The 27,453-nt window shown below is 50.7% G+C and overlaps 1 protein-coding gene across 7 annotated transcripts in view; it reads left to right on the top strand.

Annotated features, from left to right (window-relative positions):
* The first annotated feature begins 8,280 nt into the window (after positions 1-8,280).
* The window catches only part of ABCD4 (ATP binding cassette subfamily D member 4), a 34,459-nt gene continuing 15,286 nt past the window's right edge, over positions 8,281-27,453 (top strand). Inside the window, exons 1-11 of one of the 7 annotated variants that reach the window (XM_084630973.1) lie at positions 8,281-8,573; positions 12,719-12,843; positions 12,997-13,124; positions 15,575-15,714; positions 18,906-19,022; positions 19,354-19,479; positions 20,479-20,529; positions 22,781-22,875; positions 23,912-24,033; positions 25,551-25,642; positions 26,445-26,534. In XM_084630973.1, coding sequence (XP_084487099.1) covers positions 8,533-8,573; positions 12,719-12,843; positions 12,997-13,124; positions 15,575-15,714; positions 18,906-19,022; positions 19,354-19,479; positions 20,479-20,529; positions 22,781-22,875; positions 23,912-24,033; positions 25,551-25,642; positions 26,445-26,534 — 1,127 coding nt within the window. In that variant the 5' untranslated portion in view covers positions 8,281-8,532. Of the gene's footprint in view, positions 8,574-11,214; positions 11,506-12,714; positions 12,844-12,996; positions 13,125-15,574; positions 15,811-18,905; positions 19,023-19,353; positions 19,480-20,478; positions 20,530-22,780; positions 22,876-23,911; positions 24,034-25,550; positions 25,643-26,444; positions 26,535-27,453 lie in introns of those variants that run through there. The other 6 variants (XM_084630972.1, XM_084630970.1, XM_084630969.1 and 3 more) reach the window with 6 other exon arrangements.

Raw genomic sequence — 27,453 nt, 5'->3', positions numbered from 1 at the left:
GGAGAGGAACCCAAAGAGCTGCCAGATTAGCCTCCTTCTCCCTGACACCTTGGGCAGCTGCATAGCCAGTTTCCTTCTCCCTCAGACCCTGATTCAGAATCACCTCTCCCTGGCAGCCTGGCTGGCTCCTTTCTCCCTAGCACACCCACAGACACTCTAACAATGTTTTCCTGCACCCTTCTCTTTGTAACTTTTTGGTCTTATTTGCAAGGCTGCGCTCACAGGCCTGGGACACTGGTAAATCCAGAGTCAGCTGGATCAGTGATTAACATGGGGGCTGGAAAGCACACAAAGAGACACCCCTGAGCAGTTCTGTTATGCAGATCACTGCACACACAGGCTTGCAGCATATAAACAAGTAGTTAGTGTTTTTCTGTGCTTGGTGCCGCCTGTTCCCTGGGCCAGGTCAGCGGGAGACACCATTGCTCTCTGTTACTTGGTTCTGAGGAGGCTGGATTTTTTTTCTGTAGGTCATGGAGACATTTGTGGTTTAGCTGTTGTGCTTTAACCTGCCTGCTGCAGCCCGTCCTTCTCAAACAAGCCCTGGGGCAGGGGGCGCAGAATCCAGCTGGGCTCAGTTTCTCATGCTGGGTTCTCTGCCATGTTGTAAGTCAGGCCTGTCTGCTCTAAGCCATCGGCACATGCATTTCTGTGCAGAAAACTGGTCCAGTTTTCAATAGACATTTGTAACTCTCCCTGGTGTTTTTGAAATGGGGGAGGAGTGTCCGCAGGGCGTAGAGCTGGGTTCTTGTTCAAGGAGGGGTATTTGTAGCTGCGTCACTGGAATGTGATGACTCTGATAGCGCCTGAAAAGGGGAAGGGGGGCACATTTGAACACATTCCACACTCTCCCCCAAATAAGAAGAAAGCACTCTCCTCTCCCTACCCCAATGCAGAGTCAACTTCCCTCACAGGATCAGATACAGGGGACCCTCCAGAACGGAGCATGGGCTGAGCAAGTCCAAGTAACTCATTGACTCCAGCATTGTTCAGGGGAGGACAGAGGAGACCGATTGATTTTGGGCTGTGGGATGTCGTATAATTGCCCAATCTTCTGTGTGTCACAGCTAGAGCCAGGCTCTGTTCTGGGTGGGTCAGGCTGCTGCTGGGGTGATTCTTCTGGATTTGGCCTGAGTTGATCTGAATGGATTCAGGGCTCGGGTCGCTCAGCCCTTCTCTAAAGAATAGATTTTGTTCTTTGCCTTTCTCAGGGCTCAGTCCAGCAAGGTGCTGAGCTCCCTCCATTCCCATGGAAGTCTGTGGGAGTTGAGGGTGCTGCACATCTGTTCCCATGGTTTGACTTCTCCCCTCTTACTCATGTGCTGTTCTGCAGGGAAGCTGAAACCTGGGAAGTGGGAAGAGTTTGCAGCAAGCAGGGTGGAGTTTGCAAATTGCACCAAAAGCTGGGTCAGTGCAGTGGCCCCAGGTCAGGAGACAGAGGGGTGAGAACCCCTCTCTGTACAGCTCTGGTGGGATATTATGTTCAGTTCTGGGCACCTCTCTCTGAGTTAGATAGAGAGAGTTCAGAGAAGAGCAACAAAAAGGCTCAGAAACTAGAGCAATTGAATTATGGGGAAAGATTAAATGAGCTAAATCTGTGTAGCTGAGCTAAGTAAGGACTAGAGGGGAGGGACAGCTAGCATCAAAGGGGTTAACCCAGGGATTTCTCAAATTGGGGGTCCGGACCCCGCAGGGGTTTATGAGGTTATTACATGGGGGGGGGGGTCACGAACTGTCAGCCTCCACCCCAAACCCCGCTTTGCCTCCAGCATTTATCATGATGTTAAATATATAAAAAAGTGTGTTTAATTTATAAGGAGGGGTCACACTCAGAGGCTTGCTATGTGAAAGGGGTCACTGGTACTAAAGTTTGAGAACCACTGAGTTAACCCTTACGGAGGGAGAGGAACTAATTAGGGTGATACCAGGGGCAGGGACTGAGGGTAATGGAATGAAAGGAAGGAAGGGGAAACCCTTGCTCAGAGAATGGCTCAGGGAGAGACTTGTCCCTCCAGGGGAAGGTGAGCAGGAGGGGAGAGGCCCCATTGCTTGAGTCATTTCGACCAGAAAATGCACTGGCCCATTTGCAAGAGGGACAGTCCTGCCCTGGGATAATAGAGATGGGACCCAAATGGCTTTCTCATCTCTGCCTTTGATTTCCAATGACATGCTCTGGGCTTCTGCACTCTTAGGCTCCCTGCCCTCCTCGCTCAAGGTACCTGCCCAGTTGGGTTCCCTTCTCCCGCACCCTGCTTTTGCAAAGGGTGCGTGCCATGGACTGATTTAACGCTGGTTCTGGGCTCTGTTTTCTGCTCTGGGGGGCTGTCCTTAGGGGTGACTGTAATGCACACAGCTCAGTTTCCTGCTGTTGGACAGGAGCGGGAGACACCAGCTTATCCCAGCCCATGTCCTATAATGCTGGGCAAGCTCCTGGCAGCAGGTGGTGGGGGAGGGGGAGTTCTGGGAACTGCTGAAGATTCAAAGTCAAGATCAAAGCATTTCTCTTCTGATCCCCTCACACTTTCCTTCCCTCCCGCATGCACATAAAAGCATTCAGCCCCCAGCAGGCTCTCTGTGGAAGGGGATGGGGGCTGCTCTTCCCCTTGCTTTTCCTGTGTCATAATAACTCTACCCGCAGTGGAGACCTGGTGAATGTCCCCCACCCCCAGTGTTAGTGGAGACCTGATGTGAGTTTGGTGACTGATTTCCTCCCATGCTTGTGCCAAGAACTCTCAAGGAGCCTCACAGTCCAGGGCTTCTTTCGGGGCGGGGGGAGGGGTCCCAGAAGATCTCCTTGCTACCCCTTTCCCTACCCCTTTCCCAGGAACAGGGGCTGCCAGTAGGACCTGGGAGGAGTAGGGATTGGAGGTTAGTGGTAGACGGTGAACCACAAGGAGAGATTTGGAAGAGGAGAATAAGGCAGCTTGGCCCTCTGGAAAAGGAAGGTTAAGCCAAGCATAGTGAATGGGGTGAGAAGAAGCAGAGTCATTAGATACTAGGATGACAGGCACCAACCTACACACATAGACTTGAGAGCAAGAGGAAGACAAAGGGAGTGGGAGTGCAGGGGACAATAATAGGCCGAATTATATTTAATTTCCTCATTAATGATCCAAAATGGGGACTGAACAACCTGCTATGACACTTGCTGATGACACTGAGTTGTGAGCAGCTACCAACTCCAGGGAATACAGAGAACTATAAAAGGGCCTAGAGATTAGACCCATGGGCAGGAAACAGCAGAGCAAGACTCAACTTTGGAAAGCTTCTGCTGATATGTCTGGAGGAAGATAATCCCAAACCCAGCTACCGGCAGGGGGAACCTGGGAAGTAGGAATGTCTGGAAGAGACTGAATGTGGAGAACAGGCAGCTTGCAATGCAGTCTAGCTGCAAAGAAGCCACTGTCACTCTGTCAAAGAGAATGTATAGTCACTGTCCATACAGCTCTGCCTCTGCTGTGACCGCAAACTGGAAGGAGCTGGAGAGCAGCAACAAGAATGGTTCAGGGGCTTGAGAGACTGACTGATGAGGAAAGTTGAATAGAGCTAAATCTGTCTAGCTTGGGTATAGAACATTGGGCTCAGGGGGGACAACAACCAGGAGGTTTGGAGGATTGTGGGAGGCATGCAAGGGGTTATAACTGAGAGCAACAGGATGGACTGACACCTAGGAAAATACAGGCTGAATCTCAGGCAATTTCTGAATGCTGAGATCAGTCAAGCTCTGCACAGAGAAGGGAGTGGCAGCCTTATCTCACGGCTCATTGAGAACTGGACTGGCCAAAGCCCTGCTTAGTACACCAGAGGGAATTACGTTGCACTGCTGGGAGGGGGTCAGCTGTATGGGACCAACTAGAGCTCTTCCTTCTCTAACTTCTGAATCAATAGCAAATCCCTCAGTCGGGGCCCTGCAGTGCAGAGGGGATCATTTGGTGCGTGTCGCCAGAACAGCGGATATGAAATGGCCTGTGGTGTAAACAGTGCAGCGCGTCCCCAGAAGGTCTGACTCCAGGACTCACTCCCCAGCCCTGCCCTGAGGCATGTCCTGGAATGGACACAGCCTTTGCTAGTGAAGAAGTGTGAGAAGTGGGAAGGGTGTCATAAAAGATGTAAATGTTCAGTGCTGAGAGCGGCTCCGACTGTCTTGGACACGGGCTCTGGGGGGGAGGGGGAAGAAAGCTGATAGAGAGGCCCAGAGGGTGCGTTTCTCTTTTGTTCTTGATCTTGGCTGTGTCAGGAAGAGCTGGGGAAATTCTTGGAACTGATACACTAAATGGAGCTCACAGCAGGTGTTGTATGAGGCAGGGGGAGGACAAAGAGGTGGTGGGAAAGGGGTTGGAATAGACAATTGCAGCCCAGCATGTATATGTGTGTCAGATCCCCTGGCTTCCAAGCATTCAAAGTGGAGTCCAGTTTATAACAACCCGGACATGAATATTCTGTCCCAGCTGGGAAGCCACTTAATCTTCCTAGTGGGAGGGAGAGCGAGGCAGATAAATTCCAGTGATTACTGACATGACAAGGCTCACAAATGCCACCTCTTAAATACTGGTTTCAGAGTAGCAGCCGTGTTAGTCTGTATTCGCAAAAAGAAAAGGAGTTCTTGTGGCACCTTAGAGACTAACCAATTTATTTGATCATCAGTTGGCAAGAACAAATGGGACAAATGCCCAGTTTGCCAGAAAAGTCAGGTGCAACTGCTAGCGGGGCAGGAAAGACTGTGCGGGGGGAGGGAGGGTTTGGGCGAGCAGCTCAGGCTGGCCTGGCCCCACGCAGGCGGGGAGAGTGAGTGGCAGGAGCTGGCCCCACGCAGGCAGTGGGGACCCTCAGGCTAGCCCCAGGCGGTGTCCCGTTTTCGCTTTGGGGAAATATGGTTAACCAGTAGCCATAACATTCCATGCTAGTGGGCTCAGTGTTTGACAGTGGTGGTGGGCTTGACCTTTAAATATGACTGATAAAGCTGTAAATCACAACAGCCTGTGGTGGGAGGGAGCTGAGATGTGAACCAGGTGGGAGAGCGATATTTGCAAGGAGGCAGATTGTGTGCATTTTAATTGATTATGTAGAGTCTGATTTTTTTTGTTGCTTTTTAAACTGATCAGGCACAGGACCAGCTAGTGCCTGAGTAGAGAGGAGTGTGGGGAAGCAGCCAAGAGGAGTGACCTGCAAGGAGGGATTGGACAGGACAGGGGAGTGAGGCTGGTTGGTGTGTGGACAAAGGGAGCATGGTCTGGGCACAGGGGTTGTGTGTGTGCAAGGAAAGGCCCAAAGGCGCAGTGGGAGAAGAGATACAAAGAGAGGTCCAGGTGTGAGGGGGGATTGTGAGGAAATGTGGGCCTCAAGCCCAAAGGGGCTCAAATCTCTTTACAATCAGATTTTCCTCAAGCAAAAAGGTTTCCTAACCCAGAGTTAAGATACAATTTAAAAAACAATAGCTTTAACTGACTCCAGCATTAAAGATGAGATTGCTGAAAGGCCAGGAAAGTCAGTGGTAACTTAGGTTCCAACACAGACCCTATTCTGCCACCTACTTCAACTTCCTACCACAGACCCTCCCCATTTCGCATCAGTCTCACTGTGCCTCTCTCTTCTGCTCCTTCACCAACCTCCACTCTGACCGCTTGTGTTCATCCTTTACAATAGGAGGTTTCATTGCAGGATCATGGGACACACATGGGATTATGCTGTTAACCACCACCTACCTACTGTATATTAGTCTAATGTCTTCTTTGCTTGCCAGTATGCTGTTTGCACCGTGTTGTGTGACCCTGGAAAGAGAAACCTGTTTGAAAAGAGCAACAGGGCCATCACAAAAGGTTCTGGTTACTTGGGATGCTTCTGTGAAGGCCCCCCCTCTATTCCCACCCCACAAGTCATCAACCCTGCTGTTCTCCTTCCCTTCCTCAGCCCCTCTGGCAGTAGCACACTTGAGAGGAATGCTTGCCACCTGCAGGGGCCTTCTCTCAGTCGGTGGGGATCTTCATGGGGAGGGTCAGGCTCCTTGCTCCCCAGAAACAAGTGGTGGTGCCCATTTTTGAACTGGAGACACCAGAAAGCTTTGCTGACAGCAGCAGCCCAGAATGTAAATGTGTAGCATCCCTATGTTGGGCTTAATATGACATTTTGGGCTCCGGACTGGTGCAGCCAGGGAAGCTCCCCAGAAGAGCTGTGCCGGCAGCAGACTCAGATTGTGTCGGCAAGCCATAATGTTGATGGTGCCGGTCCTGACTCATACAGAGAGTTTGGTTGGGCTTTGTTTGAGGAGATAGGGTTTGGCCAAAGCACTTCCTATGTGTAAGGAGCTGGTGCTGGAACATCAGGGTGGAGGAGTTTGTGGGTTGGTGTTGGAATTATTACTGGGAAGTTCCTGACTGGCAACATTTAAATTAATCTCATGGTAACTTGAACTGTTTGTAGAGGGGAGAAATTCTCAACCTTAGCCTCGTGCGCTGGATGGAGATTTCTTTGGTTTCTCTGGGAAGATATCTTAGAGACTAACCAATTTATTTGAGCATCAGCTTTCGTGAGCTACAGCTCACTGCATCGGATGCATCCGATGAAGTGAGCTGTAGCTCCCGAAAGCGCATCCGATGCAGTGAGCTGTAGCTCCCGAAAGCGCATCCGATGCAGTGAGCTGTAGCTCCCGAAAGCGCATCCGATGAAGTGAGCTGTAGCTCCCGAAAGCGCGTCCGATGAAGTGAGCTGTAGCTCCCGAAAGCGCGTCCGATGAAGTGAGCTGTAGCTCCCGAAAGCGCGTCCGATGAAGTGAGCTGTAGCTCCCGAAAGCGCGTCCGATGAAGTGAGCTGTAGCTCCTGAAAGCTGATGCTCAGATAGATTGGTTAGTCTCTAAGGTGCCACAAGTCCTCCTTTTCTTTTTGCGAATACAGACTAACACAGCTGCTACTCTGAAATCTGGGAAGATATGTAACTGCTGTAGGTTGTCAGAGAGTGACTCAGCTGTGAAAAATGTAAGAGATAAAAAGATGACAATCAGTGTAAGCTTGCCCTATATTTCTACTGCTTTATTGTTCTTTAAGTGACATCACTGCGTGCTCATCTTTGTACAAGGGGCTCACAGTGCAAACACAATGCAGCTCACGTGGAATTGACCAGAGGAGGGTTATATTCTCTGGCTGTACTATTCACAGCACTAGGCTTGGCAGCAGGATGTGTTTTAAGGCAGTGGTTCCCAAACTTTAACAGTCCGTGAACTCCTTTCACAAAAATATCAAATCTCATGAACCCCCTCCTTAAAATGAATATTTCCATAAATTATAGAAGCATAAATTATAGAAGCAGTGATCTTGGAAATAATTTGGTTTTTTTATGACATTACACTTATTACACACTATTTATCATTACATTATTAATTTTATTACATTATGAAAATGGCAACACTCTTCCAAGATTTCACTTCTGTAGCTCATATCCTACATGTTTCATCAAGGAGTACCAGACGTGAAACAGCATGAAGGTATTTAAGAAGCCAACTCAAATCAAGAGTTCCTCCCACAAAGATTCGGGTCTTGAGCAGTCCAGGCAAACAACGCATGATTACAATACAACAAAGCTTAAACTTGTTCTGTCAGGAAGTCATGGTCACGGAGCTCGGGCTGCCGGCCCCCGCGCCTCACGGGGCTTGGGCTGCTGGCCCCCGCGGGGGTTGGAGTCCCTCGGGACAGCTCTGTCCCCCATTACAGAATTTTTTTCTGAGAACCCCCTGATACATTTCACAAACCCCAAGGGTTCACGAACCCCAGTTTGGGAACCACTGTTTTAAGGGATTTGAATGAAGAAAATTTTATGTTGCAAATCTTTGACTGTGAATATTATTAGGAGAGCTGCACATTTCTACCATAACTCAAAAAGATCTCCTTTATCATGTCTAGAGTTTCCTAAATAATTCATCTGTGCATGAGCCTGATCTATGTCAGCCCTGGGGAAATGTATTTCTGAAAAGAAGGGCTGGAAAATGGAGGGGAGGCCCAAAGAAAGTCCAGATGCTACAAAGAGCCATGTGGTGGCTCGATAGGGGTCGCTGTGCCCTCTAGCACCGCTCTCCCCAGTGTTGCAGACGGTGGCGCTTGGGGGTGCTGTGCTGTAGGGAGCGGTGCTGGTGATTCCAGACTTTATGGGGCTGCAGTATCTTGTTATCCGCTGGGTGGGAGTGTAAAAGGACCAGCAGCAGCGGACTCGTGGCCCTTCTAGCCCCCCTCGCGAGATGTCTATCGTATGGGATTTTCCTTCCCTGCCGCCATGTTGACCGCGTCCGCGCCCTCCCTTTCCCGGATCTGCTCTATCTCAGCTGTCGAATTCTTTGGTCCCTGCCGGCGCCTGTCTGCCTCGTGGTGTAGAGACGCTACAGTTCCATTGGTGGGCGGGCTGAGAAGGGCATCTCATGAATATTCAGAAGGAGTGATGAATATTCATCACGTGGTGCTGGGGGCGGGGTAGGACGCTGGCGAAGTGACGGTCTCTTTCGGACTCTGGCCCCGGCGGCGGCAAGGCCCGGTTCGGGGGGTGCTGGGCTTATGGCTGTCGGGAGCGCAACGGTGGGGAGCGCCGGCAGCCGGTGAGTGGGAGCGGGGTGCAGTGGGGAGGGATATGGGGGCCGCGCTGGTTTGCGGGGGTAAGAGGTATGTGGGGGGCGTGTTTTCTGGCAGGGCGTGCAGGGGATATGGGGGTACGTTGGCTGGAGGGGGTATGGGGGATGTGGGGGTTCTTTGGCTGGTGGGGGTATAGGGTAGGGGCACGTTGGCTGGTGGGGGTATAGGGTAGGGGCACGTTGGCTGGAGGGGGTATGGGGGATGTGGGGGTTCTTTGGCTGGTGGGGGTATAGGGTAGGGGCACGTTGGCTGGAGGGGGTACGGGGGATGTGGGGGTTCTTTGGCTGGTGGGGGTATAGGGTAGGGGCACGTTGGCTGGAGGGGGTACGGGGGATGTGGGGGTTCTTTGGTTGGTGGGGGTATAGGGTAGGGGCACATTGGCTGGTGGGGGTATAGGGTAGGGGCACGTTGGCTGGAGGGGGTATGGGGGATGTGGGGGTTCTTTGGCTGGTGGGGGTATAGGGTAGGGGCACGTTGGCTGGTGGGGGTATGGGGGATGTGGGGGTTCTTTGGCTGGTGGGGGTATAGGGTAGGGGCACGTTGGCTGGTGGGGGTATGGGGGATGTGGGGGTTCTTTGGCTGGTGGGGGTATAGGGTAGGGGCACGTTGGCTGGTGGGGGTATAGGGTAGGGGCACGTTGGCTGGTGGGGGTACGGCGGATGCGGGGGTTCTTTGGCTGGTGGGGGTATAGGGTAGGGGCACGTTGGCTGGAGGGGGTACGGGGGATGTGGGGGTTCTTTGGCTGGTGGGGGTATAGGGTAGGGGCACGTTGGCTGGAGGGGGTATGGGGGATGTGGGGGTTCTTTGGCTGGTGGGGGTATAGGGTAGGGGCACGTTGGCTGGAGGGGGTATGGGGGATGTGGGGGTTCTTTGGCCGGTGGGGTATAGGGTAGAGGAACGTTGGCTGGAGCCCCCCCACATACCCCCCGCCAGCCAATATGCCCCCCACATACCCTGTACACGTGCCAGCCAATACCCTGTACCCCCGTCAGACAACGCGCCCTCCATTGGTTGGCGGGGGTAGGGGGTGGGGGCATAGCTGGAAGCAGGACGGGAGGAAGAGGAGAGGGAAGCTGTGTGGTGTCCAGGATCCCAGAGGCTAGTCCAGGGTGGTGTGGGGCTGACTCAGCTGTCTGTGGGGGACTGGAAAGGAGCCTGAGTGTGTTCTGATATTACAGCAATAAGGGCCACACAAGTACCTAGATAGCTAGGGAAGGGGAGCTGGCAGAGAATGGGGGGTGGTGGTGGTGGGGTGTCCTTTGGATAGCAAAAGGTGGTTGCTGGGGGAAGAGCTGAGAGAGAGCCTGGAGGCTGATGTCCAGGATGGGAACGTGATGCAGAAGGAGATGTGAAACTAATGAAGGGAGTGTGACCCAGAGATGGGGGAATTGTTGGAGCAACAGAACAGGAAGATGGCTTTAGCCTCAGCACTTTAGTTAGACTTTAGGATCCAACTCAAGAGTCAGGTGGGCCAGTTTTCCAAGGGATTGTGAATAACTGGGCTTTACCTCTCCCCTAGACGGCATCATCTCTTTTTCCCCGTTCAGGTGTTTCATTGGCAGGACAAGTTAGATGCATCTTGCCAGAGTGTAAAATAGCCACACTTCTTGGGCATGTGCTGGAGGTAGATCTAGAATGCTGGAGCAGCAGCTTCTCTGATTCGCACTCAGTGGGTGGAATCAATCTCATCATCCAATTATAAGGCCTGGATCCTGCCTGAACCATGATGTGGGGCCAAGCCTATCCCAGCCTGTAGAAGGCACAGGAAAGGATTCATATTCTCCAACATGAAGAGCCATCTTGGCTACTTCCTTTGGGATCCTCCAGCACAAATGCTCTGCTGTGGAATCCCTGACTAATGAATTCTTATTAACGCACTTGACCCCTGACTGGCTTGCTGGCCTTGGACCAAGCAGGTGTATCTTCCATGGGGCAGCTCTGCAGTTTGTTCTCTTGGCATGTAGAGTCCTTTATTTTGAGGATCACTGCACTCCTGGTGCCCCGAGGCTAGTCCGTGGCCTCTCCTGCAACTGTCATTGGGGATGTCACTGGGACATATGACCAGGGAAGTGTATAAAAATATTGCTCGGGCATGTAGGAATGAAATCAGGAGGGCCAAATCGCACCTGGAGCTGCAGCTAGCAAGAGATGTCAAGAGTAACAAGAAGGGTTTCTTCAGGTATGTTGGCAACAAGAAGAAAGCCAAGGAACGTGTGGGCCCCTTACTGAATGAGGGAGGCAACCTAGTGACAGAGGATATGGAAAAAGCTAATGTGCTCAATGCTTTTTTTGCCTCTGTCTTCACTAACAAGGACAGCTCCCAGACTGCTGCGCTGGGCATCACAACATGGGGAGTAGATGGCCAGCCCTCTGTGGAGAAAGAGGTGGTTAGGGACTATTTAGAAAAGCTGGACGTGCACAAGTCCATGGGGCCGGACGAGTTGCATCCGAGAGTGCTAAAGGAATTGGCGGCTGTGATTGCAGAGCCATTGGCCATATCTTTGAAAACTTGTGGTGAACGGGGGGAGTCCCAGATGACTGGAAAAAGGCTAATGTGGTGCCAATCTTTAAAAAAGGGAAGAAGGAGGATCCTGGGAACTACAGGCCAGTCAGCCTCACCTCAGTCCCCGGAAAAATCATGGAGCAGGTCCTCAAGGAATCAATCCTGAAGCACTTGCATGAGAGGAAAGTGATCAGGAACAGTCAGCATGGATTCACCAAGGGAAGGTCATGCCTGACTAATCTAATCGCCTTCTATGATGAGATTACTGGTTCTGTGGATGAAGGGAAAGCAGAGGATGTATTGTTTGTTGACTTTGGCAAAGCTTTTGACACGGTCTCCCGCAGTATACTTGTCAGCAAGTTAAAGAAGTATGGGCTGGATGAATGCACTATAAGGTGGGTAGAAAGTTGGCTAGATTGTTGGGCTCAACGGGTAGTGATCAATAGCTCCATGTCTAGTTGGCAGCCGGTGTCAAGTGGAGTGCCCCAGGGTTCGGTCCTGGGGCCGGTTTTGTTCAATATCTTCCTAAATGATCTGGAGGATGGTGTGGATTGCACTCTCAGCAAATTTGCGGATGATACTAAACTGGGAGGAGCGGTAGATACGCTGGAGGGCAGGGATAGGATACAGAGGGACCTAGACATATTGGAGGATTGGGCCAAAAGAAATCTGATGAGGTTCAATAAGGATAAGTGCAGGGTCCTGCACTTAGGACGGAAGAACTCAATGCACAGCTACAGACTAGGGGCCGAATGGCTAGGCAGCACTTCTGCGGAAAAGGATCTAGGGGTGACAGTGGACGAGAAGCTGGATATGAGTCAGCAGTGTGCCCTTGTTGCCAAGAAGGCCAATGGCATTTTGGGATGTATAAGTAGGGGCATAGCGAGCAGATCGAGGGACGTGATCGTTCCCCTCTATTCGATTTTGGGCCCCACACGACAAGAAGGATGTGGATAAATTGGAGAGAGTCCAGCGAAGGGCAACAAAAATGATTAGGGGTCTGGAACACATGACTTATGAGGAGAGGCTGAGGGAACTGGGATTGTTTAGTCTGCAGAAGAGAAGAATGAGGGGGGATTTGATAGCTGCTTTCAACTACCTGAGAGGTGGTTCCAGAGAGGATGGTTCTAGACTATTCTCAGTGGTAGAAGAGGACAGGACAAGGAGTAATGGTCTCAAGTTGCAGTGGGGGAGATTTAGGTTGGATATTAGGAAAAACTTTTTCACTAGGAGGGTGGTGAAACACCGGAATGCGTTACCTAGGGAGGTGGTAGAGTCTCCTTCCTTAGAAGTTTTTAAGGTCAGGCTTGACAAAGCCCTGGCCGGGATGATTTAATTGGGGATTGGTCCTGCTTTGAGCAGGGGGTTGGACTAGATGACCTTCTGAGGTCTCTTCCAACCCTGATATTCTATGATTCTATGTGAGGCTCCTCCATTGAGGTAGAGGAAGGGTTGATAGAGTCTGGTTCCAGGGAAGCAGGCCCTGGGGTGGGGTGGAGCAGAGATGGCTACTTCTCTGTAAAAGGCAGATTACATAGTGCACCTTCAGGAGTCTAGTGCCTGCTTGCTAACCTCACTCTCCTGCTCTTTCTTTCTCTCTCTCAGCAGGCCCCAACCCCAGCTGGACCTACAGTTCCTGCAACGCTTCCGGAAGATCCAGGCCATCTTGTTTCCCAGATGGTCCTCCCAGAATGTGCTCATGTTCCTGACCCTGCTGAGCATTGCCCTGTTGGGTGAGCTAGTGAATGGCTGGCCTGGATTGGGCTGGGCTGGGGGACGGAGGGGAGGCGTGCAAGTCCAGGCCTTTCACTGGGGCATGCTTCTTGGCACTCCTCCACCGTGCCTCCTCAGTCCTTCATTTTCCCTCTGTTTTTCTTGTCTCCCAGAGCAGTTGGTCATTTACCAGGTTGGATTGATCCCCAGCCAGTACTACAGGGTCTTGGGGAGCAAGGACTTCTCTGGGTTCAAAACCCTGACTGCGATTGCTGCGATACTCATCGTACTCAATTCCACGGTAAGAGAGGCATGTGCTTCTAGAGGGCTAGGGAGAGCAAAGAGGGACCCTATGGTAAGACAGTAACGCTTCCTCGTCTTCACTCTTAGGATGGGGAGGAACAGAGAGGGACCCTATAAAAAAGGAGAGCCCTCCGTAGGCTGAAGCATGTGCTCTCAAGCCTGGGTTCTCCAGATGGCCTGGGATCCCTTGTCAGCTTTACTCCTGGTGGAATTCTGGACTACTGCATGTGTGCATAATTAATGAGCCATGCATATTTTAAATTTTTTATGCAGAAAAAGCTTCTGCCAAAATGTTGCTGCAGTTCTGCCTTTTGCCCACCAGAGGACTGTCAAGGCTGATTCCTCTGGCACTTTGAGTACAGAAGGTGGGGGCCTGCAAGGATTGTAAAAATTAATACTGGCCACTTCAGGCTTGTATTAAACTCCCAAGGTTACAGCTTTTCTCTGACCTTGGATGGGTAGATGCTGCCATCACCCAAGTGAAAAACCCGTTTGAGGACCCAAGAAGGCGCACTTGGGAATTCCTTCCTGTGGGGTACCCTCAAGCCCTTTCACCCCCACCCCGGGGAAGAACTGAGGAAAAAAAACAAAGGTTTAATTAGCTGGTGGCAACAGCTGATTTCAACATGTGCACAAACCTCTTAGGACACAAAAATCCAATCCTGTTCTTAAAAAGGTACATTTTATTAAAAACAAAAAGAAAGAAAATACATCTGGAAAGTCAGGCTGTTGCTAGATTTAAAAAAAAAACAAACCACCATTTACAAGGATTAAGCATCAAGAATAACGTTCTTGAGGTCCAACTTAAAGGTTACAAGCAAAACAAAAGCATTTGGGGTCAGCACAGAGGAGTCCATAAGCTATAAAGAGATAAACCTAATCGCATCTGCCTAGACATTTCCTGGTTTACTAACATGTCTGGGATTTCAAATGAGTAATTTCTAGGTATGACACCGATGATTTTTCATACCTGGCCCAAAGCTTCTTACAGCATAACTGTCTGCCTCTCCCCAAGAACAACAACAACAGACAGACAAAGGGGAGTCTTGTTTCAATTTTAAAAAGTTCTAGCCTTCCCATTGGCTCTTTTGGCCAGGTGCCTACTCACTTGCTTTTACCTTTGCATCGCAGTGAGATTTTTAACCCTTTACAGGTAAAGCAAGTAGAGAACAGCTACTAAGAGAAATTTTATAGCTAACTGGTGGGCTGGATCCATAAAAGGGAGCTTCCTCCCTCCCCCCTTTCATTTATCACAAGGGTGCTGTGGGGCAAGAACAGCAGAAGCTCCCAGCAGAAAATAACTTCTGCAGTTCTGCCTTTTACTCACCAGAAGGCGTTGTGGTGATAGAACTCAGCAGCAGCTCCCAGCCAGCTAGGGAAGAGAAAGAGCCTGCCTTCTTCACAGCACCTGTTAGGCCAGGTCAGGAGACAGGGGCTATAGGGAGACAGTGTGGGGCGCTGGGGGAGTCAGACGGGGGCTCATAAGGGCTAGTATGGGAGGACAGACTGGGGCAGGGGCTGAATGGGAGTGGAGGAACAGGCCCACGGTGAGGGGGAGGGAGGTGTAGGGCCACATGGTGATGGGGGAGTGCAGAGCTACAGAGGGTGGTTAAGTGGGGGTACAGAGCCACATAGGGACAGGGGGAGGGGGTACAGAGCCACATGGGAGTGGGTATCTGAGTGGGGGTGGAGGGACACATGTAGACAGGGGGTGCAAGGACACAGGGATGCTGGAATATATGGGGATGTGGCAGATGTGTCTGAGTGGGAGAGGCTAAGGGTCAGCCTGGGTGTGCATGGGGGAAGCTCGCTAACAATTCCTCCTCACCCCCCAACAAAACCTGTTCCATACTTTTCCTACCCATATCCAACAGCCCTCCAAGTTAACACCCAGGCTCCTTCCCAACAATTTACTTTCCTCTCCCTTACCTCCTCTGTTACCCCCGACTGCCCCAAGCCTTTGCACTGTTTCTGGGGCGTGAAGGAAATACAGTTCTGTATTGTAGTTTAAATGAATTATTATTTAGAGTTCTGTATTAATATGCCTAATAAGGAATCTATTTGTCAAAAAACATTTCCTGGATCTTTTTTTGATGTCTGTATTGTTAGACATACTTGCCGACGGGTATTTTGAAATAAATGACAAAAAATAATTGAAACTGTTGTGATTTATATTGTTGTTTTGACAAATAAAATATGCAGAATATTAAAATATTGTGTGCAGAATTTTTAATTTTTTGGCACAGAATTCCTCCAGGAGTACAGCTCGCAACGTTGCTCTTGGACCTTAGTGCCCAAGGGGAGGGACTGAGACTCCCTTCTGCCCTGTGCAGACAGCTGAATGTGGAATGGGCTATTTAGTTTTTTATTTCTGATTCATTTTGGATTTGTATCATTAAATGATTGCTCTCCCTGCCCCTCTTTCTGTCTCTCTTTGCCTCATCCCAGCTGAAAAGCTTGGACCAGTTTATCTGTAACCTGATGTATGTGAGCTGGAGGAAGACTCTCACCGAATACCTTCATGGCTACTATTTCCAGGGCCAGGTGTATTACACCCTGAACGTGCTGCGTGAGGACATCGATAATCCGTAGGCTGTTCGAAACTTCTTTCAGCCTCTTGCTTGGTGTCTCCTGAACTGCTTCTCGCTCTTTGGCTGTCATGTCTGTGTATCTGGCTACCCTTGGTAGGGGGCTGTTTTGAGCTCTCTGTGTGTGTAATTCTGCTCTGTGGGTTTTTCTGTAGGGCTGGGTGGCCTGGGTCCCTATCTCTGTGCCTGGTGGGAGGCAGCTCCTGACAGAGAAAACTCTTCATTGCCAAAAGATCTCAGTGCCTGCAGGTTGACAGAAAGTGCTGTTGTTTCTGTTGGTGGGTCGTCTTCTGTGCTGCCTGGTCTTTCCTGCCTCATGCAGCTCCCCCTGCCCCCACAGCCAGCTCCCTCCCGCAGGGCCTTGCTTCCCTCTCAAAGACTCTGCTCCCCCTGGTAGGGATGTGAGGTCATCCTTTGGGCTGGTGCTTTGCCCGGGGTAAATCCTTCCTCTTTGACAGGGCTCAAATACGGAGCAAGGAAAATATGCCCACTTGAGGCTTAAAATAATGAGACTAGTTATTTGCACAGTGGTGTTGGTTATAAACAAGACTCCATGTGCTGTGCAGCATGTTATCCTGTGGCAGGGACCTTGGAACCATACAGCTGGTTCCCCTCCGCCTTCTTCCCCCCTCTCCCCAGTCCAGTTGGGACAGGCTTCTTTGTTTGTTTTGATCTTAAACTACCCAGAATTTTTAATTTGATGCAGGTGTTTTTCTAAGAGGTTTTGACAGGCAGGCAGGGGTCAGGCAGGGCTTTTGACACCTGGGAAAGGCTTGGGAGTTGGCTTTGTTTCTTGCAGTAGAGGCATTTAGAACTCGAGAAGGGGGTGTATCTTCTCTTTTCTGTCCCCTTTTGGGCAGAGTCAACGTGACTTTGAACTTGGGAGTAGTGGGTGGAGAGTTGAATTCCTCATAGTTCATCTCAGCAAACTTTGACAATTGGCTTCTCCATTACACCCCACTGCAATATTTGCCACTGCATCAACAAGCAGGGGAGAGGAGGAGTATATTAGCTGGATGATTCTGATAAAATGATGAGCAGCTAAATAGTTAATGTTGTCATTTGAATCAACATCCTTAGGCTTTTGAGAGGTCCCTCCATTTAGCTGTCACCCCTGCCAAAGCTATTGTTTCAGGCTGCCTATAGATTTGTGAAGTCAACACTGTGTTAGGTGCACTCGTATCACGGTTGGAGAGAATAGGGGCTGTATGTTTTTTTTTATTTCACTACAAATATTTAATCCAGAATCTGAACAAAAAAAAAATGCAATCTGTAGCAAGTTACATGGCTGCATAATGACATTATGGCTGAGGAATGGGTACTTCAGACTTGGATAGCTAGTGATAAAATTCACTTCTCTTACTGGTGACCCCTCCAAGGGAATTGAGCTGAGCCCAGAGATAGTTACAGGAAATGATTGCTTAATGGGGACCATAACTCTTGTTAATGGAGATGACTTCAGGTAATTTAGTCCTCTCAAGTAAGAGGATCATGATCATTCTGTAATAAAAGTGATTTAGCACCACATCTGTGTGGGATGGAGATACAGGAGTGGCACTGAACTATGATTCTCCAGCCATGACTGGAGCTGCCACCCACCTCAAAAAATGTTTGTTGCTGACAAAACTTTGCACTAGACCAAACTTGCAGAAACAAGTTTAGAAAGTAGTGCCTAAGGTCAAGACACCTGGATGCCTCGTTAGTGTGATAGGCACTATCGGTGCAGAGCATGGATCAAAACCAAAAACTCATGCACACCCAGCTGTTCCTTCAGGGAAGGAACAGAGAGGCCCCTCACCAGACTTATCTTAGTCAAATGTTTGCTTTTAATCTTGGGATGTGCACTATATAATCAGGGCCCCCTCGGTTCCTCAGCAACATGGGACCACATTGTACGGAAGCAAGTCCTAAATTCTGCGGCAGAATGAATGTGTTGCTATGGAATACTCCTCATTCCCCACCGCCAAACAAATGTGTTCTGTTATGGCTCATAATTGAAAATATTCCAGGACATAAATGTGTCTGATGGGTTTTCCTCAGGGATCTTCCTCTGCACCAGGAAGTTAGAGGCTAAGCAGTAATGGTGAGGTGGTGTCTTGCTAGCTCACACAAAGTCCCCAGTTTGATTTACAATCTCCCTTTCTTTCTCTCTCACTCCCCTCTGTGTGGGGGGGAATAAGTAGATGGGCACCATCAGGGTATCACATCCAAACAGCTCAGAGTTCTAGCAGGGTATCCGAATTAATATTACTTATATAGAGCTATAAATGTTGTTTAACAGACAAAGGAAAGACAACATTCCTGCCCCGGGTTTCCAGTCTAGTTAAAATGTAACTGAATGAGAGATGATCACAAACACTTGTGAGGGGGGAGGGTGGCAGCAGTAAGATCAGTGTATGATGGAGCAGCATAAAAACAAAAAGCTGGTGCTGTTTTGGGGTTGCAGAGGGAGCATGTCAGAGTTAAGAAGGGGAGAGTCTCCCTCCCCCTGGCTCTAGGGAAACCGTGCCTCCTGTACTGTGTTGGTTCAGGGCACCTCCTTTCCAGGCAGGTATTGACAAATTGGAAGGAGTTCAAAGGAGAGCAATGAAAGTGTGGGATTGATTTATGGAGAAAGTTTTGAAAAAATATGTGTAGCTTGCATAAAGGGCCAGCCTACATGCCAAACATAATCCGGTCAAGCAGCTCATTACAGCAGGGTCAGCCTTTGGCAGTGTGGTTAGGGCCCCTCACTGTGTTGTTAACTGGTATGTCTAATCAGGCTAAGGGGGCTGGCAGTGACTTGGTGGATTTTGTAGTGCACATGGGGCCCCAAGAGATGGCTAAGTAGGTTGTGAGCACCATGCGGGGAGAAGGGTGATTCAGGATGGGCTAAAGGGTAAAACTGGGAATGGGATGAAGATAATAAAAGGAACATTGTGCCTGGGTGGTGTTAGTGGCATCTTAATAAGTCCTGTCAGGTTGTGGAATGGTTTCGCAAGGGAAGTGGTAGAAGCCCCATTACTTCCTCAAAAACTGGATTGGACAAAACCCTGAGACTAGACAATGGAACAGCCCTGCCCAGTGTGTGGGATGGAAGTGGTGGGGGAAGGAACTAGGTGCGTCCTGACAGGGCTTTATCATCTCTTGTTCTGATTTGTTCTTGCTTTCATACTTGGCTTTAACAGTCAGTGTTGTTTTATGTCGAGCAGAGACCAGCGAATCAGTCAGGATGTGGAGAGGTTCTGCAGACAGCTAAGCTCCATGGCCAGTAAACTCATCATCTCTCCTTTTACGCTGGGCTACTACACCTATCAGTGCTTTCAGAGGTAGGATCTCTGCACCTTCCCATTGGAGTACTGCACCTCTCAGAGCTGCTTTCATATCATCCCTGGGAGTGCTATGGTCCTCAGAACTTAGTGGTTGGGAATTTGAAGCCTGGCACTAGTACGTGGTGTGGGATTCCTGGCACTGATCTGGTGGGGTGACTCTGACTATGCTGGAGCAGGAGGGGGGTAGAGTTCCTAGTCCTAGTGTACTGGGGTTCATGTGTAGGGTTCCCAGCAATAGTGGGGTGGGTGTTGCTCTGACTGCACTCCCAGTCTAGTGTGCGGCCTTTCCTGGGTTTGCTAACTAACCTCTCTCCATCTTCCCCTTTAGCACTGGCTGGCTGGGCCCAGTAAGTATCTTTGGGTATTTTGTCATTGGGACTGTTGTTAACAAGGTGCTGATGAGTCCCATTGTGTCGAAACTGGTGCATCAGGAGAAGCTGGAGGGGGATTTCAGGTGAGTGGTCGGAGTCTTGCTGTCACTGACCCTTCCTTTCTGGAATTGCTCTGTTTAATGCCAGCCTGGTCATCCCCCAGTCCAGTGCACTCAGTGTGTGACCCAGATGTGGCTAATCTCCTCCCTGCTCCTCTGACTAAGCAAATCAGCCTGCTCAGCTCCTTTGAGTGCACAGCCAGCCCACTGAACCCAGCCTCAGAGAGACCCATCTGGAATCAACCTGCTAAGCCCCAGCCATCCCTGCCACTAGAGTGTGACCTGGTGAGACAGCGCCCCTGGGTCTCTGTTGGTCCAGCTGTCAGTGTTTTCCACTGATCCCTCGCTGCTGCTGCTAATTGCAGTGAGGTGCTGTGGAGTAGAGGGAGCACGGAGCTTCTGTTAAATTGGATCTTGATCCACGTTCACCAAGGATGGTGGCTGAGACTTGAGGCATTGCTCTTCCTCCCACCACACACATGCACTTACCTTCATGATGTGCCTGAAATCCCCACACACACCCTAGGTCTTCTAAATCTCTCCTTACACTTTGGGGCATAAACTGTGGAAAGGTATTGTATCAATGACCAGGTGCATTGTAAGGGTTTGACAGCTTCCTCTATAGCATCCATCACTGTCAGAGGTGTGGATGCCGGATTAGATGGGCTCATTTATCTGATCCAGTGTATCTCGGATACTGGGCTAGTAAACAAGATATGGAATACTGGACTGTCCCAGCGAGTGGGATGCCAATGGTCCAGTGCGATTGGTGCAGAAGGTAGGAGACCAAACTAGACCACTGATCTGACCTGCTCTGATGGTACCTATGTATAGGGCAGTGTAGTGCCCTTCTGAACCTTGCTCAAGGCCCCTGGCCCTATGTTCAGGCCCATTCCTGGGCTAAGAATCTGTCAGGTCACTCACCATGATGGCAGGAGCAGGAATGGATTTTTCTGTTGCAGGGATGTTCATTGTTTATCCTGTGGGGTGGTTGCATCTCACGTTTTGGTTTGCGTTGTGCAGGTTCAAGCACATGCAGATTCGTGTAAATGCAGAGCCAGCTGCTTTCTACAGGTAAATGATGGATTAACCTGTTTCTTCTCATCTCTTCTCGTGGATCCTCCCAGCTCCTAGAATAACTGCTCAGTTCACGCGTTCCAGAACAGTAAGGGAAGGGACCTATCCTGTTGCTTGCACTGCCTTGTCCTGTCCTTTTTGTTTAAAAGCTCTTGTCCCTGCCCCCTGTGCTTGGTACCAATTCTCTAACTTGCTGCTCTGCTATGATCCCACTATGATCCAAGTACAGGGCCTGTGCTGGGTCCTACCTTTCCTTTAAGAAAAAGTGCCTGTAGGAGAGTTTCTTAGACCTGTGACTGTGCCACAGTGCCTTCCTTTGGGTTCTGCTCAACACCTGCTGGCAGCGGTCAATAAATAACTCAGGTGCATTAAAATCCTAGGAGTTGGAGGGGAACAACCTTTTGCCCTCTCCCCCCTCCTCAGGGTCCAGTTTCGGATTATCCTATGGCCTACGTTTATCCTATGGCACCATTTTCTGGTGCATCAGGCTGGGGCCTCTTCTACTACTCTGGGAGACTGTTCAAGGGCCTCATCCTATCTTGTTAAGATCCTCTTCTGAGATCTGTTCTAAGGTTCCCTTTTCCTAATTTCATCCCACTACTCTCTCCTGTTTCCCCTTTGTTGTCAGCCCAGCTAAACAGACTTTAGTTCTTTCTCTCTCTATCCTTCTAGCTCAGTCCCTCTAATCACCTTGTTGATCTTCTGTGAACTGCATCCACTCTGTCAATGTCTGCTACTACTGAGGTGCCTAGAACTGAGTGTGCGCTCCCAGGTGGGACCAGTGCTGTATGGTGTCTGTAATGTCTCCCAGTGGTGTTCTTCTTGTGGACATCATTAGCATGCTCTTTACCCCCCTGAACCAGATCATTACTAAAGATGTTGCATCCGATTTGCTAGAACCCTGATGCCTGAGGGCCCCCAGCTTGATTAAGTCTGGAGTGGAGTGCCTGGCTGTGGGCAATGAAGGTCCATGTTCCCCTCACCACCTAGCCTTAGCACTATGGAATCTTATCACTGGGGGATACTGGGGGCTGCCCCGTTCTCCAGCCCTCCCTGCCTCCACTGTGTATGTGGCTCACTGGCCTGATCTGATTGAGCACCTGTAGCGGTTCTCCCTCCATCGGTCTGTGCCCATGTGGTGCTAACAATAATGGGAGCTGGGGACCAGTATCTTCACTGCTGTATCATCTAGGCGTGGTGAGAGCAGAGTTGGACAATTTGGTGGCAAAAGCACCTGCACTGGACCTACACTGGCAGCTGCTCTGGGGCTAGCCCCATGCGCTGCTCTGAGGGGACTAGAGTTGGTAGAAATTCAGCGTGGACACAGCCTGCGTTTGAATACTAAACATTTTATCTTTTTCTGCTTTTTGTCACCTGAGGGTGGTGTAAACTTTGTGAATGAGTGGAAGTAGCTGTTGCAGACCTCAGCCCAGGTGGTTTGGTGTGTAAATGGAGCTCTCTGGTGCAAGGATCTAGGCTCCCAGGGTGCAGTCAGAGTGGTGCTGATCTAAGAGTCAGCAATGACTGCAACTATATCAGCAGCTACTAAAGCTGGGGTGGGAGAGAGCCCCCTTCCAGGCTTGAAATCCAGTCTTAGACCGATAGTTCCAGGGACATGAATTTGATGGGCACAGATTCACCTGGATTAGCTGTGTAAAGTACTTCACGGTTTGGCTTCTCAGGATGTTGAAGGCCTGAGCCAAAGTGACCCACAAGAGACCAGTGATCAGTCCATTTCTGCTCCAGTGTGATAACAGTTATGGAACAGTGGCCAGGCTAAGGCCTGGGCATCTTGGTGGTCAGGGGACAGGTAAACAGGCTAGACGTCACTTCCTCAGCTCGCCACACTGCTTCCCTTTCTGGCTGGAGGAACACTGCAGGGTGTTGTCCATCCATTCCAGAAGGCTCTTTGTTCAGGTGCATGAAATAGCCCCACAGGTGCCCTAGTCCAGTATTGGGCCTTGCTGTCATCACTTGCCTCCTTTTTGCCCTCCATGTCTAATAGAAATACCAAGGTGCTCTGGCAGATTCTTTCTCAGAGCCACCTGCCTCAGCCGAGGAACTCCTCAGAGGCACATTCACCAGGCAGCACCTGGGTATTTAGTGCCTGGCCACCACAATAACATTGCCCAGATACTGTGGTGATGGGCATGCTCCAGATAGCTACAATAGTCCTGCAATGTTTACAGTGCACCCAGCATGTGGTGGCTTTTGCAGATCCATGGCATGCTACTGTCTTGTTTTGCAGAGCTGGGCAGGTAGAGCACATGAGAACTGACCGCCGGCTGCAGAGCCTCCTGCAGACACAGAGGGAGCTGATGGGTAAAGAGCTGTGGCTCTACAGTAAGTGGAGAATTTCCTTGATTTGCAGGGGCATGTGGCAGCTTCATCAGGGTAATCCTCAGACCTGGGGAGTGCGTCCCCAGAGACGTATAGGAGTGCTGGCTGCTCCTGGCTGCAGGAGGCCATACCTATTGGTGTACTGGCACCTCAGGTGTTTGCTGAGGCGGCATTGCCTTCCTAGAGGAGAGCCCAGGAGAGAATGATGTTGGGTGTCACACTGATGCTGTGGGGGGACACTGGCAAAGCCGGAGGACCAAATCAGGAAATGGGTTCTGCAGGAATCCAGACTCTGAGGGGAACAGGTGGCAGCAGCACTTGGGATTTCAGTCATCCACACTAAGAGCGTCAGGGAAACTGGGCCCTTAGAAGGAAGAAGGGTTGGTGGAGGTGAACGGGAGCTGCTCTGAGACCATGTCCCTCTTGCCCTGATGCTGCCCGGAAATCTTGACTATGATCCTGATTCCAGCCCCACCTGAGCCAGTCCCTTAGTGCTTAGAGTCAAGGGCAAGTGGGTGCCTTGCCTTCAGGGTACAATCTAGAGCTCTGCAAATCGTGGAGTGGCGTATGTGGGAATTCTGAACGCTTGAGCGTTTCTGCCTTTCCTGTGTTCCTTAGGAAGGTCAGTGATGTAGGCTTCCTGCCCCAGCCAGATCCCCGGATATTCCTTCCTGCGTCCTGGCTTGGCTGGCCACTTTGCTTCCCCATGTTTCTAAGAGGCAGCGGGTGCTCTGACATTTGGAAACAAGTAGGCTAGGTGGATTTTGCCCTGTCTAAGGTACTCTAGCTGTGTGGGTGGTGGTATCTGGATGGCTTTTTCTCCACTTTGGTGTCCTGGCTGGGGGAGCTTCATGCCAACAGGTTTCATCTCTGTGATGTGGGTCTTTTGCTGTCTTTTGTCTTGGCCCCTGAGGTGCAGTGTGAGGCGTGTAAATGGGGGGGACTAGTTCTGTGTTTGGCCCCAGAAATTGGGCTTGGGTTTGCCTGGGACAGAGGGTGCTCCCTGCTCATTAACTTCTGCCAATGTGCTTATATCCAGTTGGGATCAACACCTTTGACTATCTGGGCAGCATTCTGAGTTACGTGGTGATTGCCATTCCCATCTTTAGTGGTGTCTGTGGCGACCTGGATCCAGCACAGCTGAGCGCTCTGGTCAGCAAGGTGAGTTCAGCACGTGTCCCCTCTACTGTGTTTCTTCCCCTTGCACCCTGCAGGACACTAGGCCAGGGGGTGTGACCTAGCACAGGCTGACCCAATCCTGAGGGTCTGGTGCTAAGTCCGAAGACAGCGATGTGCTGTGCAGGGCTGGGCTCCAGAGGAAGGGGTGGCTGGTATTGAGAGCAGAGCGCCGCAAGAGGCGGTGCTGAAGGTTGAGGGGGTGACTGCCCCTCGCTAGGGATGGCTGACTTCACTGAGTCACGTTCAGGACATTCTTTGCCAACATAGGGCTAGAAACGTAGGCCCTGTGCCTGCAAACTCTTAGGTATGTGATTGATTCGATGCACTCACGTGTGGAAAGCTAATCACACGCACAGGCATTTACAGGATCAGGCCCTCCTGTTTTAAATGAAAGGTTACATACTGATGAGACCGCACAAGGCATCGGCGCAGGGCTGGGCCCATGCAGCACTGCCAAGCCCACTGCTTCTGCTGACTGAAGAGAGACTGCAGCAGCTGGCTGCTCATGGAACCAGCCTGTCCACAAACCAGATTCTTGGCTCTAAAAGCCCCTGTCTTCATGGAACTGCTCTGTCTAGAAGGCTGATCTCTCTCCTGCTTTTGTTGCCTCACTAGGCCCCTAGGGAGGGGCCTCCAAATCTGACTGGTTCCCAGCTAAACGAAAACAGCCCAAGACTAGTAATGCAGATCTAAAAACAGCCAGCTTAGCATTCCAGGCTGTGTAGCAGAGACATGCATCTGAGAGTAGCAGACCACTTCCAGTGCAGGGGGAGTGGTCAGCGTGCCACCAGGGAGAGGACACCGACCCCAGTGCTGGCAGGAGTCACAGTGCAGCTTGGCAGGACTTGTGGACGTGCTAACTGAACAGCTGCAGCCTGTTTGTTTAGAATTCCTGGTGGTTCTTCTGGTTGTTCCTCTTTTGCTTAAAGCTGTTAGAGGCTTTAACCCTTGGAGTACTGAGAGGAGCTCCCTACTGGCTGGGATTCCTAAGGCATTAGTGTGAGGTGCTCGTCCAGGGCTCTAGGGAGTGTTCAGGCCAGTGGGGATTCTTGTGGGGAATGAGTCCTGGTGCCCTCTCCTCCCCAAGTCCTACCACCAGGCCCCCTGGCCAGTTATTGTGTTTGTAGTGGGCTGATCGTGTTCCCTTCAGGGGTGGCCTTATGGGAGGCAGTTCACTCAATGGCTGTGGGGAGTGAGAAAGGGCAGCTCCTAGCAGACACCCAGAGGGGTCTCTCCAGGGTCAGTCTACAGGCTGGTGCAGGTGAGCCCTGTTATGTCTCTTGTCTGATGCCGCTTTCTCTGTGGTTCGTCCCTCTGTTGGGTCACCGCTCTCCTGGAGTCTGAGCAACTGCACATGTCCAACTGTGATGGCTGCCCCTAGCTGAGCATATGGCATCCATTGCTTCTAGCTTGCTGGCTGTGAGGGCAGGTACAGCCGCCTGGGCGCTGCTGCTCCATCTCTGTGCTAACTCTTCTCCCGGTGTGTGCTTCTCCGGCAGAATGCCTTTGTCTCCATTTACCTGATCAGCTGCTTCAGCCAGCTCATCGATCTCTCTGCCATCTTGTCTGACGTGGCTGGCTACACACACAGGTGAGAGTTGCCCTCCCTTAAGCCTGTCTCCAGGAGAGGGAACCTTCTTGGTGCCCCAGTGCAAGGCTTCTGGGACTGAGCCCAGTCTGCGGCTCTGGCAGAAGTGGGGAAGCTTGTACCCTAGACAGGGCTCCTTGGTAAGGGGTGATTGCTAATGTGGGGTCAGCTTGTACAAGGTGTCATTCTTAGTATGAAGATAGCACCCACAGACCCAAACCCAGATGGTGCTAGGCATGGTCCGTCCATACACCTATTGCGAGACTGCCCTTGCCCTAGAGAGCTCGCACTCAAAGGTCACTGCCATGGGCCCATTTGGAACTGAGGTTGGCAGGGAGCGCGTCTCTCCAGAGCCTGGGTGCTGATTGCCTAGGAGTGGAATCCCCTTGCCAGCAGAGGCCACTGAGGAGGCCAGATGCTAAATGGAAGGGTAGCTCTTCCTTTAAAATATGCCTTAGTCGCAGCCCACTAGTGTCCGTGTGCTTTCTAGTCCAGTGAGTAGCTTGCAATGGAAGCTGACTGCATGATGCCTGCTGCTTAGGAACTCTGGGTAATTCAAAAACAAAAGAGAACTCCTTTTAACCTCTCTCCAGTCCCCCAGGATGGACGTCCTGTCAGTGGTTCAGCCTGGCAGCTCTGCAGGGTAGGACTTGCTCTGTGTCCTGTACAGCACCGAGCACATTGCTCAGGCTAAACAAATATTAAATACAATCTGTTTAGAAGCCCAGTTGGGACAGGAGCTGGAATGTGGGGAGAGGGCTGCAAAGTCACGTCTGTCCCTCTTGCTACCCTCCCTGTCTTACAGGATTGGGGAGCTGCAGGAGACACTGCTGTCTCTCTCCAGGAAACACCGTGATTGTGAATCAGAAGCCAAAACCAACTGGGACTTTGACAAGTGAGTATCTGCGGCCAGCCTTAGCTTGGGATGGTAAATTACTGTCTGAAGGTGGGTTTTCAGGCTGTGGGGAAAACTCTCATGTTCATCAGGTATTTTGGATGTGCCTCTGGGATGGTAAAATAGGGTTTCTTCCAAACACTGCAGCCTAGGGTCCTTCTCCCTTGAATTCCCCCGGGGGTGCTATTACGAGGAGCAGAGGTCTGCATCCTTTGTGTCTGAGGAATAGGCACAGATTAAACAACCACTAGGCATGTCCCCAGATCTCCCTGAGGCAGGGAGGTATGTTCATGTCACTGGAAAATCAAGGAATCTGCAGCCTTGGAAATCAACCAGCTCAATAAGAGGCAGGTGCTGGTAGCCAGGTGTTTGTGAAAAATCCTTTTGAGGCCAGCAAGTTGAGCCTCCCTAATGCCAATGTATTCGTAATCATATGATCATACGATCTGTTACTGGCTGCCTCCACTCCCCTCCAACTGTCACATTCACCTGTCACATCTTGTTTCATATTAGTTTTATAAGCTGTTTGGGGCAGGGAGCATGTCTTCATGTGCGTGCACACGCAGCACCCAGTACGGCGGGGTTCTGATCCCAACCAGGATTTCAGGGCACGACCATAGTGAAAATAGTAAATAAGTCGAGAGAGAGAGAAGCTCTATCTAGTCTGCCCCGACCCAAGCAGCTAGTGGGATTGTTCCTGATAATGTGTTCTCCAGGGCTTTGGCCAATTTCAGGCTCCCTCCAGTTCCTCACTGTATCCGTCCACGTGGGGCTCTCTTTCAGCATTTTCCTTCTTGCTATTGTCCCAGATCATCACATCCTGTCAGACATGGACAGCCCCTGCATTTGGGGGTGTTTCTATGCTTTGGAATGTGTTCCTTCCATCTGTGGAATTGGAACCAGTGCTTGGAGGGGTGGG

This window comes from Lepidochelys olivacea (assembly GCF_965140295.1).
Source record: "Lepidochelys olivacea isolate rLepOli2 genome assembly, chromosome: 6".
Classification (NCBI taxonomy): Eukaryota; Metazoa; Chordata; order Testudines; family Cheloniidae; genus Lepidochelys; species Lepidochelys olivacea.
The sequence above is the reverse complement of the archived record's forward strand: the minus strand, read 5'-3'. Positions and strand labels throughout refer to the sequence as shown.